The sequence below is a fragment of the Amphibalanus amphitrite genome, unplaced genomic scaffold (genome assembly GCF_019059575.1).
Source record: "Amphibalanus amphitrite isolate SeventyFive unplaced genomic scaffold, NRLGWU_Aamphi_draft 000091F_arrow, whole genome shotgun sequence".
Classification (NCBI taxonomy): Eukaryota; Metazoa; Arthropoda; class Thecostraca; order Balanomorpha; family Balanidae; genus Amphibalanus; species Amphibalanus amphitrite.
In genome coordinates, this window is record NW_024881587.1 from 932091 (window position 1) to 950861 (window position 18771).

The following is an 18771-nucleotide window of genomic DNA, read 5'->3' on the forward strand; positions in this document are numbered from 1 at the left end:
TGTTCTACTGTTTTCTGTTTTTCATTTATGGTACTCTTTCTGCTTAACATTCTCTGTCCCGAGTTTTTTTATTAACAGCTCGCTGTTATCGGAATTCACGCCCATTCAGGTTGTGGCGGCTGTGGCGGCTGTTTGCCCCACTACTCTGTGACAGCGCGCGATCTGGTCGTCGGCCGGTGTTACCGCGTCGTTTGGTGTGGCCGGCTGTGGCGCCGATACCGCTGCCGCCGTGTTGCTGGGTTAGTGACACGCCCGGCCGCCGGCGGCTGTATCCCGGCGGCCGCCCGTATCGGCCGCGAGGTCGCGTGCTGCCCGAATGGCGGCTATCTGATTACGGCTCCGATAGCCGGCGTCGGGTGGGCCGACGCCGCTGTCGGCCGGCCCGTTGAGCCCGGATCCTGTTGACTTCCTGCCCCCCCCCCCCCCTCCGGCGTGCCATGTGCCGTGATACGATCGCCGCCACTGCGGCCGCCGGCGCCGCGGCGGATGGGGGTCCGGCCGGGCGGTGTTTGGTGTGAGCGGGCGCTGTGACCGCCGGCTGCTGACAGGACCCGCTCCGTCCCTTCCACAGCAGCGCCAGCGAGACCAAGGCCGGCAAGAAGCGCGAGCGGCGAAAAGGCGAGGAAGAGAGGCGGAAGGCGGTGGTCAGCAGCGACGACGAGAACGAGAATACCGGTGAGTCGGGGTCGATATCGGCCGGGTGGAGGGGAGGGCGCAGGTGCTTGGCTCAGTTTAGTCAAGTGTTTCTACAGATAACACGATCGCATGCCATGAGATCATTTATTGAACGCTGCTCGAACCATGTGCTTCAAACACTAGGCCTTTTATACAGAATCGAGTGTTTCAGACATGATAAAACTGCATATTCTTGATCCTTCGGGTCAACACACTTTACTATTGCTCTTAGTGCGAACATCCCTAACCACGCGAGTGCTTCGATTAGATTACACTGTCCTATCGCACGTCCCTGAAACTGAGGTGCTCCGTCGCCGCGCTCGAGGTCCATCGGTCACGCTGCCGCTTGCGTCACTCGTCGCCGGCGGCGTTCTGCGTGGTAATCGGCTCGGTGTGCTGTCGTTTGCGATGTTTATGGACGAAGTAATAGCTGGGGAAGCGGGCGCCGCACGTCCTGCACGGAAAGGCGGCCGGCCCGGTGCCCGACGGCGCTCGTTTGTGCGCTCTGCTGACGCCAGTAGGGGGCTGGGAGGCGCGCACGCAGCGGAAATGCTGGTTTGGCACGCGCTGGAACCGCACTGGTCCGTCGCAGCAGGCGACGTTCAGGGGTGACGGTGGCGACGGCGGCGGGGAGGAGGTGGCCGATGGGGCCGGTCCCGGTGCCGCTGCCGCCGGTGATGACGCTGGTGATGACGGTGATTGAGGCGCCTCTGTGAGAGCTCGTGCCGTCGATCGGAGGTCGAGCGGCGCCGGTTCATTGTCGTCGGACGCTGCCGGTGCTGGCTGTGGTGCGGCGTCCTCTTCAGCCTGCCCGCGCTGTACCGACCGGCCGGCCTGGTCAGCGGCGGCCGGTCGGCGCAGCAGCTCGGTGACGATGTCTGGCCGTAGGGTCAGCGGCAGCCAGCCGGCGTGCAGGAGCAGCAGGGCGGCCGGCAGCGGGTCGCCGACGGCGCGCGGCAGCGGACGGCCGGCAGCCGCTGCTGAGAGCGCCAGGCGGTCCATGGTGCAGAGCGGCGCCGTCACTCACCGCCAAACGTCGGCACGAACTGACGGACGGCTCACCGGCGGGCCGCCGCCGGGACGTCTCCTGTCGGCCGCAAACGCTTTCAAAAGTAAACAGCCGCATCGAGCGCCGCCCTCCGGTGGTCCCCGCGGACGGCGCCGACGCTTTTTTCGATTAGAGCGCTGTCGGCCGTCCGCGCTCGTTGGGGATTCGTTTGCCTTGCGGCGGTGGCGAGTCTGTGTGTTGTTAGTGTGCTTTCTTTGATTAGTGCTGGGGCGATTATTGCCGTGGCCGGCGGCCGGCTGTGCGGCCGGAGCCGGCCGTTATTGGCGCCGCTCGCCACTGTCGGCCGCACCCGGTAAACACGGCTCTGTTTGCGCACCCACTCAATGGATGGGTGAGCGGCCGGCCGGCTGTATAGAGGATGCTGCGCTCCGCCGACACTCGGTCACACAGAGGACGTTCATACTGCCACTGTGAAGAATGGAGGGCGTGCAGGCGCGCCGCAGTCCACACTCAGTAATTGGATGGGCATTAGCTGGAAGTTCTATTGTGGCACGGTGCAATATGTATTATGTATCCAATAGAGGCATGTCCGGAATTACCAATTTCGTGGTGTATCATGCTGAGCACGGTAGTTAGGTTATCATACAGGGGCATGGTAGGTATTTTTGACACATCGACAAAGCGCAGTCAATACCGCACTTGTTCGTTCCTTGTGAGCTGTGCCGGAAATGTCCTAGGTTCTATCATCTATGGATGGGAGTGCTGAGCACTGAGCAGCTGTTCTGGGAGACGCACTACCACGGCCGGCCGTTTTTGTGGTGCGGTTTGACCGAAAGAACCACTCCTTGAAGAATCTTGGCCTCCGTGGTGATGCAGGCTGGACGCAGCTACTAGCTCTGCAGGATCTGCGCCCTGGCTCCCGCTACTCTGTGTAGTCAGTCGGCCCATCAGTGTAATTGGCTGTCCGGCGGCTGGGGCCACCCCACCTGCCGTTCATTTGTTGGGACAGGGCTCTCACCCAAGTGGAAGGATGTTTTGTTTGATGTACTTAAATATTTACAGTTTCAGTTGGGAATATGCCGTCCTGTCAACAGCCCTATTAGAAATGGCTCGCTGAGTGTTTTGTGTTTGGAGTTGTCTTTGAATCCCCAGGACAGCATTTCTCATAAATGAAGCCACTTTTTAAAAATGACTATGGGTTTTGTTCGTCATGTTGTCGAGTTTTTGTCATTAATGTGAGTGGTTGCACGAGGCCTGTGTTGTTTGCGAGTCGCCGCGGTCGTATAGGTTTCTGTCACCGTTTTGTTGCGCTGTTCCATGCTGTTGTCGCCCGATTCTGAAGTTGTAGGAACGCCTGGGCTACCTTGGCACCTAGGTCATATTTGTGTCAGCATCAGGTTCAAGTGAGGTTGTTTTTATCACCAAAATTAATCATATTTTCTTATTGTTCCTTTGATAAATTTCGATTAGACGGTTAATTCGATTTTATCATTGCACCTGTCAGCAACTCGCCAAAGCAAGCGGCCCACAGCAGCTGGCCTGTCAGAAATAGCTCGGAGCCATTGACCGGCCGGCGGGTTCATTGAGGGGCGGCGGCGTGGTGACAACCTGACTGGTCTGCGGCGCGGCGCCGGGGGCCCGCGGATCCAGCGCCTGGTGCCGGCGGGTCCGCGCCGCCGCTGCTGCCGACACCCGCGGACACGTGTGGGCCGGCGGCGGCGCCCGTTCTGCGGACTGGGGCCTGTCACCGGCTGTTGCGCAGTCCCGGCTCGGCGCGGACCCGCTGCGGGTTCACCGCGGGGGGCGGTGGCCGCCGGAGGTCATGGCCCACGCCCAGCCGCGCTCGGTTAGGTCGAACGTCGGACTCGGCTGTGCCATGGTGGCGGGGAGTGAGATCGGCCGGCGTCGGGCTCCGTACGGTGACTACCAGTGGCTGACGTGAGGTGACTACCGTACGCGCGCTGTCGTTCGGAACACAGAACGTCTTGACCTGCGTCCGCACTCCTTCCGGCCTGCCCCAGAATGTGTCCGTGCCTGACCTGGCCTGTGTTCTTGCACGCTCTGACCGTGACCCATGTCTGTCTGACCGTATCTGTGCTCTCCGCTCGGCAGGGAAGGGCGGCCCGCACCCGTGCGCCGTGTGCCAGGCGCAGCTGGAGCACTTTGGCCAGTCGCGGCCGCTGCCGGCCTCCCACGCGTCCATCTACGGCCTCTCGGAGCAGGGCGTGCCGGAACAGGCGCGCGTCTGCACCTCGTGCCGCTGCCGCTCCGTCAAACGGCGCTACTCGCAGTGAGTACACCGGCGTGACCTGTTCTGACCCCATCTGCTCAGACGGCTCTCGAACTGAACTGACGTGACCCCTCCGCTTAGAACTTAGGACAATAATGTTTGGATGATTATGATTAATTTTGTTATTTAACGTGCTTCAGTTATTTTCCAGATGTAGCTTCAACAATTTGGGTCATATTTACGGAAGGTTGTCTGTTTTGAAGTCAAATAGCTGCATTGGGTCTGGTCTGTCGCGTTGCTATAGGAACTGCCAATATGTCCGTCTATTGACCATGTTTACCCGGGGTGGCTCTGTGATTGCGTTCTCAGTATTGCTGAGACGTACGTCGTCTGCAAATGTCGTGACTTGTTTGGGTTGCTGAAGTCATGTTTACGCTGGGGATTCGCGAGGTATTGGTGTTGACATTTCGCCCGTATTTAGTCCAGTGGCATATGCGCTCCTGCTGCCCGTCTGACGGAATGCTCCCTCTCTCTCGCTCTGTTCGTTGCAGCGTCAAGTGTCCGATCCCCACGTGTCCGACGCCCAAGTTTCGCGTCAAGCGGCTGCGGCCGCTGCCGGCTCGCTGGACGGAGATCGCGCCCGAGACGAGGCAGGCCATCGCGCTCGAACTGCGTAAGTTGCGCATCCCTGGGCGATCGAGTATGGGGGTAGGGTGGGCTAGGTGAAAGGCAAGGGCTGGGTTCCGTCATGTTACTGTCTGGGTATGTGAGTTGTAAGTCGTGTCGGAGTCATTGCTGATCCATTGTGTCTGAGGTGCAATGTCTGGTGCAGTTTTGAGAAAGAGACATTCTGGGAAACACTGGACCATGTCAGCCCGATGGAAGGCTGGAAGAAATATTGTTTGTTGTTTGGATTTCCCGCTGATGTGAGTCGGTCATGTTGTTCGTTCCCTATGGTAGCTGTGTGCCGAGCCTGGTCCGTTGACAGCTGTTGTCTCAGTCTGACGTCACGTGCCTTTTTGTGGGGCGGTTTTCCGGCCGGACTGTGTGAACGGGCATCTGTGGGTTGGGCGTCTCGAGGCGGCCGTGCAGTGCGGCGCTGTGCTGTACGGTGATCCGTGTGGTACCGTGCCCTGTCCCCTCCCGCCTGCCCCCTTTGGCCGGCGACTCCGTGTCGGTACTGACCGGTGTCCCGCCGCTGCCGCAGAGATCACGCCCGAGGTGGTCAAGTGCTGTTCGGCGTGCCACAACCGGATCGCGCGCAAACTGACGCCGGGCGAGCCGGCCGAGGAGCCGTCCCAGTGGTCGGAGGCCGAGATCGAGCGGCTCCGGTCCGGCCTGCGCACACTCGGACCCGACTGGCAGCGGCTCGCCGAGACGGTCGGCGGCCGCAGCGCCAGCCAGTGCAAACGCTTCTACATCGACCACAAGCTCAAGCACAAGCTGGACGAGGTGATGGCCGAGTACAAGCGGGTGAGTGAGGCGCGGCGGGGATGGGTTGTGAAGAGGGTCCGGGTCTGGAGCGGACCTGTGGCTGACCTGTGGTGGCTGTTTGACCTTGAATGCCATAGATAGTCGTGTGCCGAATGGACGTGGGTCGGCCCGGCTGGTGTGTGGGTTCAATAATCGGCCACATTTACAAGCTAACGACGCTAAATGGGAAATTGATGGAAATGAGTCCGTGTGTCGGGCGCTGATGCGGTGTGGTTGATCGATCCGCGGGCCGTGTGGGCGGCGGCCGGCGGCGGTGGGGGCACGGCCAACTGACTGACTGACTGAGTGTGTGTCCCGCCCGCCCGCAGCTAACCGGCGACAAGGAGGGCCACGTGGTCGTCACGGACGAGGAGGAGTCGGGCAGCTCCACGTCGAGCGCCGACGACCCCGAGTCCCGGGCCGCCGCCGCCGCCGCCGCTGCCGCCGCCGGAGCGGCCACCAACTCCACGGGGGCCGTGCCGGCGCCGGCCGCCGCCGAGCCGGCCCAGCGCAAGGACAGCGAGTCGACGACGTCTGCGCCCTCGCCGTTCGCCCCGACCACCAACGGCACGCCGAACGGCGAGCTGCCGCCGGGCGGCGACGACCTGGTGCCGGCCGGCGCGTCGGCGGCCTCGCTGGCGGCGCGGCAGGCGCACCAGACGCCGAGTCCCGCCCCGCCGGCAGCCAGCGGCGCCGCCGGGAGCGTGCCGCCCACCGTGACAGTCAACAACAACGACAAGGGAGACAGCTCGGCGACGGTGAGTGACGGAACGTGGGTCCGCGATGAGGGAAGGATTGGAGGTTTGGTGCGGCTGCTTAGGTGCTTCATTTTTTCGCACTATGTCTTGATTGTAGCACTATCAATGTAACCAGTGCGAAATTACGCGCTTATTCAAATATTCATAGGTACTGCTGCATTTACGTTTCGGTCGAATGATTGACCCGTAACACGTCATTCTGACCCGGTGTCTCTCCTTCGCCAGGTATCGGCCGACGAGGCGACGAACGACGCAGACGACAAGGCCGAGCCCAAGTTCCTGGGGGCGCGCGCCGGCACGCCCGCCTCCACCATGTCTGTGTCGCCGCGGCCGACCCTGGCCAACTGCAACAAGGTGCTGATGGGCGACCTGATCGACGACACTATCAACATGTCGTTCCGCGGCCTGTGCAAGGACCGAGAGCTGGCCCAGGGACCCGGCGCCCTCTCGGCGCCCAGCCTGACCATCAAGAGCCTGCTGGGCGGCCAGGAACCGTGCGTGTCGCCGCTGGCCATGACGCGGCCGGCCGCCGTGCTCTCGCGCGCCGACAGCAACGAAGTGCAGGACCTCAGCGTGCGCAAACCGGCGGCGCCGCCGGCCTCCTCCAGCGCGCCGGTGGGTCTGAAACGGCCGCTGGAGCACCGGCCCGGCCAGTCGGGGCCGCCGCCGCCGCCGGCGCACCGGCCGGCCATGGTGCCGCGCGGCGTGCCCGACCCCCACCGGCTGGAACCTCCGCGCGACACCTACTACTCGCCGGACATGCGTATCCGCTCGCCGTCTCAGCCGCCCGTGTTCATGACGGACCCGCGCGCCGCGCTGGCGCCGCCGCCGCACGTGATGGCCGCGCCGCGACCGGCGTCACCGGCGCCGCGCGGCCTGCCGCCCAAGCCGGCCGGTCTGAAGCCGGCGCCGCCCCCGCTGACCAGCTCCCGGGCCGGCCCGCCGCCCGGGCCGCCGCCGGCGCACATGCCCGGACGGCCCGACCCGAAGACCAGCCCGATCTCGGTGCGCACCGGGTCCGGCTCCATCACCCAGGGCACGCCGCTGGCCAACATCCCGCACGTGGCGCCGTACGAGGGCCTGCTGCGCCCGATGGCGCCCCAGCAGCCGCCGCCGCACCAGACGGCCCAGAAGAAGGGCGGCAGCATCACACAGGGCACGCCGCTGCAGCCGGACCAGAAGCGCGCCGCGCCGCCCCAGCTCAAGGAGCACCCGACCACCGGCTACGACTCGCGCGGCGTGCTGGTGGTGGTGCAAGACGGCATGCGGCCCGGCGCCAGCTACGACGGCCGCGTGCCGCCCGAGCACTACAAGGCGGCGGCGCGCATGTCGCCCGGCGGCCACCCGGGCTACCCGCCGTACGCGCCGGGCGCCGTGTCGGCCGCCTACCACCACCACGCGGCGCAGCACCAGCAGGCCGCGCCGCGCCAGCCGGCGCCCTCGCCGCACGACCAGCTCTCCTCGCGGCATGTGCTGCTCAACGACTACATCACGTCACAGCAGATGATGGGCCGCCGGGACAGCCGCGGCGGGCCGCCAGAGGTCAAATCGGAGCCGCGCAGCACGCCCGGCCTGGACGGCCAGCCGCCGCCGCCGTCGCCGCAGCAGCAGTCGCTGTACTTCCCGCAGCCGCCGGCCGGCTACCCGCCCGTCTCCAGCTACATGCGGCACCAGGCGGCGGCGGCGGCGGCTGCCGCTGCGGCGCGCGACACGCCGCCGCCCCACCAGCAGCACCACCACGCGCCGCCGCCGCACCAGCCGCCGCCGCAGCGGCAGGGCGTCATCCAGCGGCCGACGGCCAGCCGGCCGCCCAGCAAGGCCGGGCCGTCCGTGCCGGCGCCGCACGACAGCTACCACAAGCCGTCGGCGGCCTCCCAGTACGGCCAGGACGTCAACTTCAGCACACTGGTGGACGTGGCCGTGGCCCAGAGCAGTCTGATGGTCCCCGGCCGCGAGGAGCAGCTGCAGCGCGAGATGGCCGCCCGCTACGGCCGGCCGCCGTCCTCCCACGAGCAGCAGCTGCGCGGCACGTACGCGCTCACCAAGGAGGCCATGGGACAGGCGCAGGCACAGGCGCTGCGCGGCGGCCGGCCGCTCGGAGAGGATAAGATCACCACCATGAGCCTGATCGACACCATTATCAACCGGTCGATTAACCAGGTGGAGAGCGGCGGCCAGCCGGTGTCCTCTGCGGCCGACCACCCTGCCGACCTGAGGGCCTCGCCGTACAAGGTGTCGCGCAGTCCCGCCGCCAAGGATGTGCTTCTGCTCGAGCAGCAGAACGACAAGCGCGCCAGCCCGCGCGGCCCGCCCATGGAGCCGCCGTCGTCGCACGAGGACTCGCGGCCGGCGCGCTCGACGCCGCTGTCGCTGGCCGTGTCCCGACCGGGCCCGCTGTACGCAGCGCCGGGCGGCCGGCCGCCGCAGCAGCCGTACCACTCGCTCGAGCCGCACGCCGCCCGCATGGCCATGCTGCAGATGCCGCGCTCCAGTGCCAGCTCGCTGAGCCCAATGGCGTACCAGGGCCGGCCGATGGCGCCGCCCGGCCACCGGCCACAGCACCTGTCGCCGGGCGGCGCCGGCGGCGGCCCGTCCGCCAGTCCTCAGATGCCATCCGCGCAGGACTACCCGTACCGCTACCGGAAGGCACTGCCGCCCCGCCAGCCGGAGCCGCCGCCGCAGTCGCCGGCCGAGGCGGAGCGGGCGCGCTACCGAGCCGAGGAGCGGCACATCATCCGAGTGGCGCAGAGCGGCTCGCCGGAGCGGGCCAACCACCGGCCGCCGGCCAGCCAGGGCTACCTGCCGCCGCCGCCGCCGCGCCGGGAGACGGTGACGCCGCCGGGGGGACCGGGCGACCGGCCCGACGGCATGGGCGACCCCTCCAAACTGTCGGCGGCGCAGCAGCAGGCGCTGTGGCTCCAACAGCAGCAGCAGCAGCAGCAGCAGCACCAGCGCCGCTCGGCCTACATGGAGCCCACCAGCCGGGCCAGCATCGCCAGCCCGCTCGACTACGTCAAGTACCGGATCGCCGAGGCTATGCGCACGCCGGACACGGCCGGCGGCGAGGGTGGCGAGCAGAAGGAGCGGCCGGCCTCGCGCGGCACCGTGCGCCCGCACAGCCCGCACACCACCTACGAGCCCGTGAAGCGCGCCCGGCTCACCCCGGACGCCGGGCCGCCCTCCGACGGCAAGCCACCGTCTGCCGAGCAGAAGGCGGCCGAACAGGCGGCGGAGCGGGCCGAGGCCGAGGCGGCCAGCGCCGAGCATCTGAAGCGGGCCATGGCAGCCGGCTACTACCCGTACCAGACGCCCAACGGCGGCCTGCCGCCCGGCTCCACGGCCGGCGACGGCGAGCGGGGTGGCCAGCACATCGGCAACTCGAGCTACCAGGACATCTCTGATGACGACTGAGAACCGACCGGACTGCGACGCGACGCTTATTACACACACACAAACACACCGACACACAGACACTCGCATACACACCCAGTCTTACAATCGGACCGTTACCGTACCGGTAGGAGTGGAGACAATACGCGGCGCCCGCGCGCCAGCCAGCTGTTGATGTATTACTGTGCGCGCGCCACCCAGCCGTTAAACTCTGGTCAGTCAGTCCCCGTCTGCTTTCATGTGATGTGATTGAGCAAACTGGCTGAGACTTGGCCACCCGTTTGTGTAGGGCTGTTGTAACGCTTTGTCGGTTGCATGTCCATGACTTTTGCTCACTGTGGCTTTCTCTTCATAGCCACGTTACCTTTTATATTAAGTCCATGTACAAAAGTGTGGCGCGTTGTATCCCCGATTATGTTATCACGTTGTTTTTCAAGTGATTCGCCGTGAATGGTGACGTTAGATTTAGAACTTGTGGCGAGGCGTGCTAGAGAGCCGTACTAAGGGTGGTAACTTAAACAACCTACTGTGGGCCGAAAGGCATCCGTGATCTCTTGTTATTACTGTTGAAATAAATTGTATGAAATGCTCGAACTTTATGCGTTTACGGTTGTGGCGAGCGCTTGGATACGGCGTAGGTTGGTCATGGGTGGCGCGGGCCTGGGTGTTATAACACACGAGTAGGGTTCGCACCGTCGTATATGAACAGTGGCAGTCACTGAAGGGGCAGGTATCACATTTCAGGAACCTGCGATCGCTCATTACCTCCGTACTGAGAATACGGGTGGGTTGTCTATCCGTATGCAGTATGCAGATCAAGTCAGCATTGACAGCAGACCAGATCGTTCACATGGCGGAGAACTTCAGCGGGGCACAATTGCCCTTAAGTAATAAGGTAGGTCATGCTCGGTGGTTGAGGCCAGGTAGCGTTTTAGGTCACGGCGACTTTCGTCTGATCGAGATCGTAGTTGATATCTGGACATGCCAATGTTTTGGAGTCACCCTCAACTATGGCTTTATGAGAAGTTGAGCTGTCCCTCCGTTCAGATGGGCTGCTCCTTCGTGAAAGTGCTCATTCCCTTTTCCCAATTGTTATTGACTCGGATTCCGATTGAGAAATACCCGGCGGAAAGGCTGATCCAGTCTATGCCCGAGGGACCAGCGATCAAGCATGCATCCTCCGAACAAACCCATCGCATCCTCCTTACTCTCCCTGTCCGGGCTGGCGGTCACCCCGCCCTGACAACGGGTGGATGAGGTTGGGTCCATACCAGGGCCGGGGCCCGTAAATCCTCCCCGGGGTGACCGTTTGGGAGGCGGGCGGACTGTGCCAGCGGGACAATCCGGTCCCACCGGGACGGTCTCGCTGTCGGTGTCCCGCACAACTCAGCCCAATGTCTACGGCTACGCCCTATCCTCCCACTCCATAGCTCTACAATGGTCTTTTCAGGCCGAAAGGGCCTCACTCCAAAGTCCCAACAAAACAAACAAGCCAGAGCGAGCATACCAAGGCTATAAAGCAAGGATAGAGACTGCAGCGACAGTGCTGAATGAGCAGTGAGCACCTCCAGAGGGCGCTGCAAACGGTAACGCTCAGTGTGTAGGGGTCTCTACTGAACAACTGAGGAGTGAGGACACTGCGCTGCTGGAAGGGTAGGTTGTTAGGTAGCGGCAGCATTGTCGAGTGCTATGGGACCTCCTCGGGTCTTGACCCATCACTCCCCAGCCGAAGGTGGAGGGGGGGGGGGGGATCACACCCCAGGCGGTTTTCTCGCGATCACTCGGAACGGGTTAACGATAAAGAGCTGAATGCTACTCACCTGACCTTTGAGGCAGCCAGATTTTGTGACACTAATCGTATTCTCAGGTCAGGTCACTAGCCTGTGACGTCACAAGTAAACTGCATTGTCCAAACATGTTGCAACTTTTCAGCCCCATCAGTGTAAGTGAATATTTCACAGGGAGATGAAGCTTACAGAATGCTGGTAGCTTCCGAGCCCTCACAATTTTAACTTGTATCCCATATTTTTTTTCGTCAGGGTCATTGCCATAGGCGGCGGAGCGGGGAGGGCACCGGGGCACCGTGCCCCCCTTTGATTTTGGCATTTTAACATTAGCCCTATGGGCGTTGCATGGAAAGAATGGGACCAAAAGTCGGCATTGCCCCCTCCCCCCTTAATTGAAGGTGTTCCGCCGCTACTGGTCATTGCATAGTGTATAAGTCATCGGATGCCTTTTGACACCGGGAACGATCGAAGACCAATTCAAGCACCATACACTTTTTGTTAGCTCTGATACTTGGATTTCGCATTGGAAACCTTACACGTCTGTGATGTTGCATGGGTCGTTTGAGGTCATCGAAGTTATTCGTTATTAACTCTCGCTCAAAATGAGCTAGCGAATCGGGAACATCAACAATGGACTCAGAACGACCTATTATGACCTCCTTTGACCTATTTCGTAGCCTGAACGGCCGTGACCTGACGCTGACCAAGGGTTTACACCGTAAGTTGACTTCTTCCTTAACGATAATTTGACCATTCAACGCGTCTGATCATGACGAACACGACGGTGCGAAAGTCGTTACTCTATGACCATTTTATCGGAGTAATTTACCAAAAACCATATATACACCCAACTTTGGGTCGTTAGCCTGATCTCACTGGTCAGTGGTTGACCTGCGACTGATAACTTAACCCTATTCCTGGCGGGGGGGGGGCCTCAGGAGCCCCCCCCTGAGGTTTTTTGGTTATTTCTCCCGAACGCTTTGAGCTAGGAAGCTCAAATTTTCTGACTTTTACTAAAAGGCTTTTACGCAACATTTCTGAAAATTTTGAGTTGATCTGATCTCAGGTCAGGTCACCAGAAGCGGTTTGGTGACCCTACCTCAGAAAAGTTTGCAATCACGCCAGAGCTAGAGTTTTTGACCGATCAATTTCTTCTCTTCAGGCTTTAGTTAGGGTACCAGTATGTGCAATTTGTATATCTCAGAATTTTCATATCTGTGACCTGAGGTCAGGCCAGACTCGTGACCTTTACATTGCAAGCCTATGGGAAAATATTGAAACGCCTCCTGCTTCGTGTAAACGAGTCAAAACCACCCAATTCTTTCAGTATTATGGAAGATTATCTCATCGGTGATGATCCTGGTGCCGCTGATTGACAGGGGCATCGGCAAAGGTCATCTGAGGTCATGTGACGTCATAAATCGTTTTTCTGTAAATAAATCACGACATGATGGTGCTAAAGACTTGTAAGTGGTACCAAACTGCTCGCCTGGTCAAGGCGCGTCGTTTGGTATGCAGCATGACCATACCCCACAACCTCATTGATGAATGACCTGACCTTGACCTCAGGTCAAATTTCAAATTGACCTGTGAAGGTCATCACATACTTATTTCGCATCGCCTCGGCGAGAGCAACAAAAAATGTATTGGTTTTATGTCTCTATGTTTCTTAGTTTAAAAGTTATATAGGTAACTAATTCCAAAACATTTTATCGTTGATGACCTCTGGTTACCTCAATATTGACCTGACCTGAAAATGTTGTATGTAAAAGTTGTAGATCTTTAAACGACCTATCGAACGCCGTTCGCCGTTTGTCGCTGCGATGTGTAGTTTTTGAGATCTGAAGGGGGGGCCGAATCGGCCCCCCCCCCGCCAGTTTCTTGTCCCGGCGGAGCCCGCCAGGAATAGAGTTAATGTTGCGTCTCGTTACGGCCAACGCACTCATTTTATTTTCCATGAAGCTGTATTTTGATTTAGGGCGAAACGACGAGAACATCCCCTCTCGGCTGGGCTTCCCTTTGAACACACAAGGGTTAGTTCTACCACGGGAGTTCAAAATGGGGCAGGTGCTGTTCTGAAGCTCACATCCCTCGTAGCATAAGACGCCTAAAGCCTAATGTCATAGTCGTTTTGTGAAGAGATGGAATGGACTGCCGGGGCCAGCTGTCGGGACATACCAGAATCAGAGGTCGTCAGCCCCGACGGAGGCAAGGTCGTCACCGGCGCGTCATCGGCTGAGCCGTCATCGAGCGTCACCACCGGGCGCCGTGTCGAGTCATCGGGAGGCGACTGGTGACCGCGCCAGATGCCGTGACGGCGCGGAACGGCATACAGTGGCGGGTCAGAGCCCCGCCACCGCCCGGGTCCGAATGGACGGCAGAGGTATGGTTTTTGACCTGAGAGTGGATCAACCACGGCGATGCTGAAGAGCCTGGCAGTGGTGGACAGGACTGGTGGATCTTGCAGCCAATTAGTTGATTTAGTTCAACACTCAACAGTGCGACTTTTATGCTCGTTTTCTGGATCCGTCTCGGCGCGTCCCTCCCCGGCTCATGCCTCTCGTCTTGCACGAGTTATTCAGCGGCGCGGTGCCGGTCACGGTCCATCGGCCGTGTGGTGGACGAGCTGCGGCTGCGGCGGCCCGCCACACAGTCAGCCACTGACGCTGCAGCGGCGTCTCGTCTGCGGCGGCACACTGTAGGCCGGCAGCCTGAAAAAGCGCTAGAAATTCCCCCAAACTGACTGTCCGCAATATGAACAAAATAGGTATCATTTAATCCCAAATTGATCGAAGAATACGATTCCGAAGCTAGTTTTGCCCTAAGGTCAAAATTGAGGTCGTCAGTTGTCACCAAACACAAGACAATTTAGACTCTCTATAGGCCACCACATTTACCGATTTTAATATGAACTTTAGGGGTAATTTATTAGTTGACCAATCGTCGTTTTGAACGAAATTTCCTGTCAGACTAGTTCAGGGCACTGTTGTTCACTGTGCCAACATCATTCTGACATATTGCATCGCTTTTCTGCAAGATAAGCTAGCTGTTTGCAAGCAGCTGCAAGACGTAATTTAAAATCATATCCAATTTTTTAATTAGACTTTTATAAGAACGTTATTTCGAGCGGCTAAAAATGAACATTTTATACTAGCCTCTAATTACTCATCTTTTGTTCCATATAGGTGCTTTGCTGCTTTTCCCTGCTACTTTTCGAGATATGTGCCAGTAAACCACATGATGTAGGGGCAATTGTCACCTCGCCGCTCTACTGAAGGCCCGGCGCTCTTTAAAACGCTGGAAGTTGTGAAAAACAAACGCTTATAATCTAAATAAAATATATATCCCTGAGCTCAGAATTGATCAACGCACACAATGCTATCAACATTTCTGGGCCAAACTCAAAAATTCAGTCATTATTAACCCCTAAACACAAGTCAGTGATAATCAACAACAACTTGTTCTTTAGTTAGACTTTTTGAGAAATGTTATTTCGAGCCGCTAAAAATGGCCATGCCATACAAACCATTAATCATCTTTCTGTCATGCCCTACTCGCAATTTTTGCTAATGCCTGCTACTCTTCGAGGTCACGTGACCTCACCATTAAAAGTGAATGGGGAAATAAGGAAACTGTTGTTTTTGCGCATGGAATGATTTCAAACTATCTCAAGCACACGGAATCGTGATTTCGTGCACTCCTTGCAAGATCCGATGCTTTACTTTTGCATTTTTGACCTTCCGTGACGTCATTTATGACGTCACACCGGTCATAGGAGTTTCTCGTCAATAACTCATGATCAAATTGAGCCAGCGACTCGGGAAAGCCACCAATGGACTCGGGAAGACCTCCCGGATCGAATGATATGCGATACGACCTCCTTCGATTAAGTTCGTGGCCTGATGGGCTCTGAACTGACCTTGACTCGAGGTCAGTACCTTAAGTTGACCTCACCCGAACAAAAAGTATACCATTCGACGCGCCTGAGCCAGGCGAACACGATGGTGCCAAAATCGCTGCTCTGCGGCCATTTTTTGCGAAATTATTTGCCAAAAACCAGACCCTACCTTGGGCTTTTTGACTTCACCTCAGAGGTTACCGGTTGACCTGGGACCTTAAAATCGGGTATCAATCGTTCCGCCTTGAAACGGCGCACACGCTTGTTTTTTCCGCGAGGCTCTAGCTCCATTAGGGGCGAAACAGCAAAAAGGGGTCGTACCAACCCTCCCCCCCTCGGCCGGCCGAGGGAATGGGGGGTCCGACAATAGGTCCGGCGAGGGTTAAGCAGCCCCACTTCGTTTTTAGCATGTTTGCTTGTCTGTCACTGAGATCAACAACTCAATCACAAATAATTTCTAGCACTTTTCCGGACCCCCGGCCCAGTGTGCGGCAGCGGCGGAGGTGTAACGGGCCCCTGCAGCGGCCGGCGCCGCCGAGCAGCTGCCGTCCGCGGCTCCTCCACGCTCCACTGACGAGCGCTTGACCTGGCCGCGCGGTGGTGGGCCGACCGCCGCCGACAGGGGCCCGCCGGCCGACCCATGCACCGCTCACGGGGACAGTCCAGGAGATGCACAAAGGGTGCAAGCAGACAACAGACGAGTTGTCACGACGAGAAGTGCAAATCGGTCCTCGACCGCCGTCACACATGTGCATACTGTCAAGTGTCAAGTCCAGTTACTCTGCATAAACATCATGTGACCTGAGTGACTAGCTCCTAACTGCAACTGCAACTGCATGATCTGAGTGCCTTTGGCCTATTCCATATTTGTTAGTAGCCATTCGTGAAAGTCCGAAATGCGAATGGCTCGTGGAGCGAGCATCATCACTGGTCACACCAGTGATTGATCGGGAAGGGCTCGGTATGTTATTTGGGGCGCCGACCGGTCGCCGTCCGCCCACGTCACCCGTCCAGGAATCGGCTGTGACACGGACTGCGTGTTAGACGAATAGGACGGCCTCGACTGGACTGGGAGGGAGACTGCGTGTTAGAGGAACAGGACGGCCTCGGCCCGGCTGATTCAGGGCGGTCCGACGGGAGCAGGTCAACAGCTGCAGCCCGGGGGCACTAGGAAAGGGAGGGCGGAAGGAGAGCATTGGAACGGACACAGAAGGTCACGGTGGGCCCCCCGGGCGGCTCCAGGTAGAAACAGAAGGCCCGCGGCCTCATTGTGCCCAGTCGGACACAGAAGGTCACGGTGAGCCCCCCGGGCGGCTCCAGGTAGAAACAGAAGGCCCGCGGCCTCATTGTGCCCAGTCGGACACAGAAGGTCACGGTGGGGCCCCCGGGCGGCTCCAGGTAGAAACAGAAGGCCCGCGGCCTCATTGTGCCCAGTCGGACACAGAAGGTCACGGTGGGGCCCCCGGGCGGCTCCAGGTAGAAACAGAAGGCCCGCGGCCTCATTGTGCCCAGTCGGACACAGAAGGTCACAGTGGGGCCCCCGGGCGGCTCCAGGTAGAAACAGAAGGCCCGCGGCCTCATTGTGCCCAGTCGGACACAGAAGGCCGCAGTGTGGCCGACCTGGCGACCCTGCACTTCCGGTCGCCAGCGCCGCCGGAACCAGTTCCGTCGGTTCGGTCAGCGCCGACCAGTCGGTCCGACCAGTCCGTCTGACCAGTCGGCCGCGCGGTCACCGACTTCAGCTGTGTATGCCGGGAGGGAGGGCTGCAACACCCACCCACGCTACCCGCCGGACCAACAGGTTCACCGCGCTTCCACACTGACGGCTCACTTCGCTCCCACACAGACGGTTCGCTTCGCTCCGGTACTGACGGTTCACTTCGCTCACACAGTGACTTGATTTAGCTCCTATAGTTTATTTCGCTCTCATTAAAGACGGTTCACTATAGGTAGGTAACTTACCTACTCTCATACATACGGCTCACGCTGCTTCCACTTCGCTCCGAAACTGACTGGTTCATTTCTCTTTGATACTGACGGCTCACTTCGCGCTCATACCGCGGGGATGACTGCATAGAATACCGTATAGGTTCGCTTCCCAACACTCCAAAAATAATTGTGCATATACGATATTTTACGTGAATGAGCGTAAATAAACGGTGTTCGCTTATTTTGCTTGGCTTTATTAACTTCTTGTCTACGAACTAACACCCAGTTTCTGACGAAGTCAATGTACAGGGTGTCCCATAATTACCCGGACATTGTTAATTAGCGTATAAAATAAGGCAAACATGATTGCGCTTTTTTCTTTTTACCGTCCTATATAGTCAACTAGGGTGGCTGTGAAATAGCACATGCAATAGATACGCTTGTTACAAGATCAGCCGACAATGATGGAAAATGCCAGCCATTGCTGGTCTCAGTTGTTTTACGGGTCTCCCGAAACTGGGTGTAGGCCTGTTTTCTTTGACCTCTTGCCGGAGGATAATACGATCATGTAAGATAAATTTGACATCAAAGTGTTCCCAGGCCATAAGGTATTATCCCCCAAAACAAAAATTTCTGCCTGCGCCACTTTTGCTGCGTTTTTTTTTTTTTACATCTGGAGTGGAGAAGCTCCATGTCTGAACATTGCGCAACCTTTGGCTTCCAACAGATTTGGTTTCCAAAACAAACCCGTTCATGGCCATTTGGTTCACGGCATCCAGTTTTCGCACTGGTAGAATATTACCGCAGTAGTACTCTGTGCTAACGGTTGTCTTTGGGCCATCATATCAAGCCCAATGAATGTACGTTGGCTCAAAATGTCTCACAATTTGATTTTCGACGGGTGCCTGGCCGTCTCTGCTGTTGGGGCGTTGTAGCCATCTGACGTTCACACAAGCCTTTTTCGGGCGGTTCAAATGACATAATACCTTCGTTAGACCACAAAGTGTGCCTCATTATACTGTTTTGTTGTATATGTTATGTTTTTGGGATGAATTGTAGTGATTTGCGCTGCTTTTCCCGTAGTTTTCGCATCTTTTTCTGGCGAAGGACCCCAAATCCCAAAATTTTGTCGAAGATAGTGGTGCAAAGTAGACTGATGTTTTGTAGATAATCCTGATCTATTGTTTATCTATAGAAAAAAAAATGTCCGGGTAATTCTGGGACACCCTGTACACAATGCTTGCGCCTCGATGCAATGTTTTTAATAATGTCTGAATAAGTTCTGACTTCTGGGCGTTCATTCTCAGTGACGCGGGTCGTAACTATGCATTGATTCACATGACCGGTAGGCGATATTAGGTACACGTCAGTCATGAGTGACTCAATGCTTGCATCCAGGTTCCCGCCTATTGCAAGTCGAACAATGAGTTTCTCGACTTGGTCGCGCTCCTGGTCTATTTACCATACGATGCTTCGCCACCTTACCAGCGAGAGTATAGGCCCCTGAAGCACGACAGGAAGGCATGTCAGAAGCGGACGACAGAACTGACGTTGAATCTATTTAGACGGTGACATGGGATGCCGAGGTGTCGCTGCTGATAAGTTGTTGGATGTTACAGATA

General features: G+C 58.4%; 1 protein-coding gene across 1 annotated transcript in view; it reads left to right on the forward strand.

The window, feature by feature from the left end:
• Nucleotides 1–10129, forward strand: part of LOC122380102 (nuclear receptor corepressor 2-like) — a 78076-nt gene extending 67947 nt beyond the window's left edge. Inside the window, exons 12-17 of the mRNA XM_043362920.1 lie at nt 572–675; nt 3797–3974; nt 4466–4587; nt 5122–5387; nt 5717–6145; nt 6371–10129. Coding sequence (XP_043218855.1) covers nt 572–675; nt 3797–3974; nt 4466–4587; nt 5122–5387; nt 5717–6145; nt 6371–9556 — 4285 coding nt within the window. The 3' untranslated portion in view covers nt 9557–10129. The remainder of the gene's footprint in view (nt 1–571; nt 676–3796; nt 3975–4465; nt 4588–5121; nt 5388–5716; nt 6146–6370) is intronic.
• Nucleotides 10130–18771: the final 8642 nt, after the last annotated feature.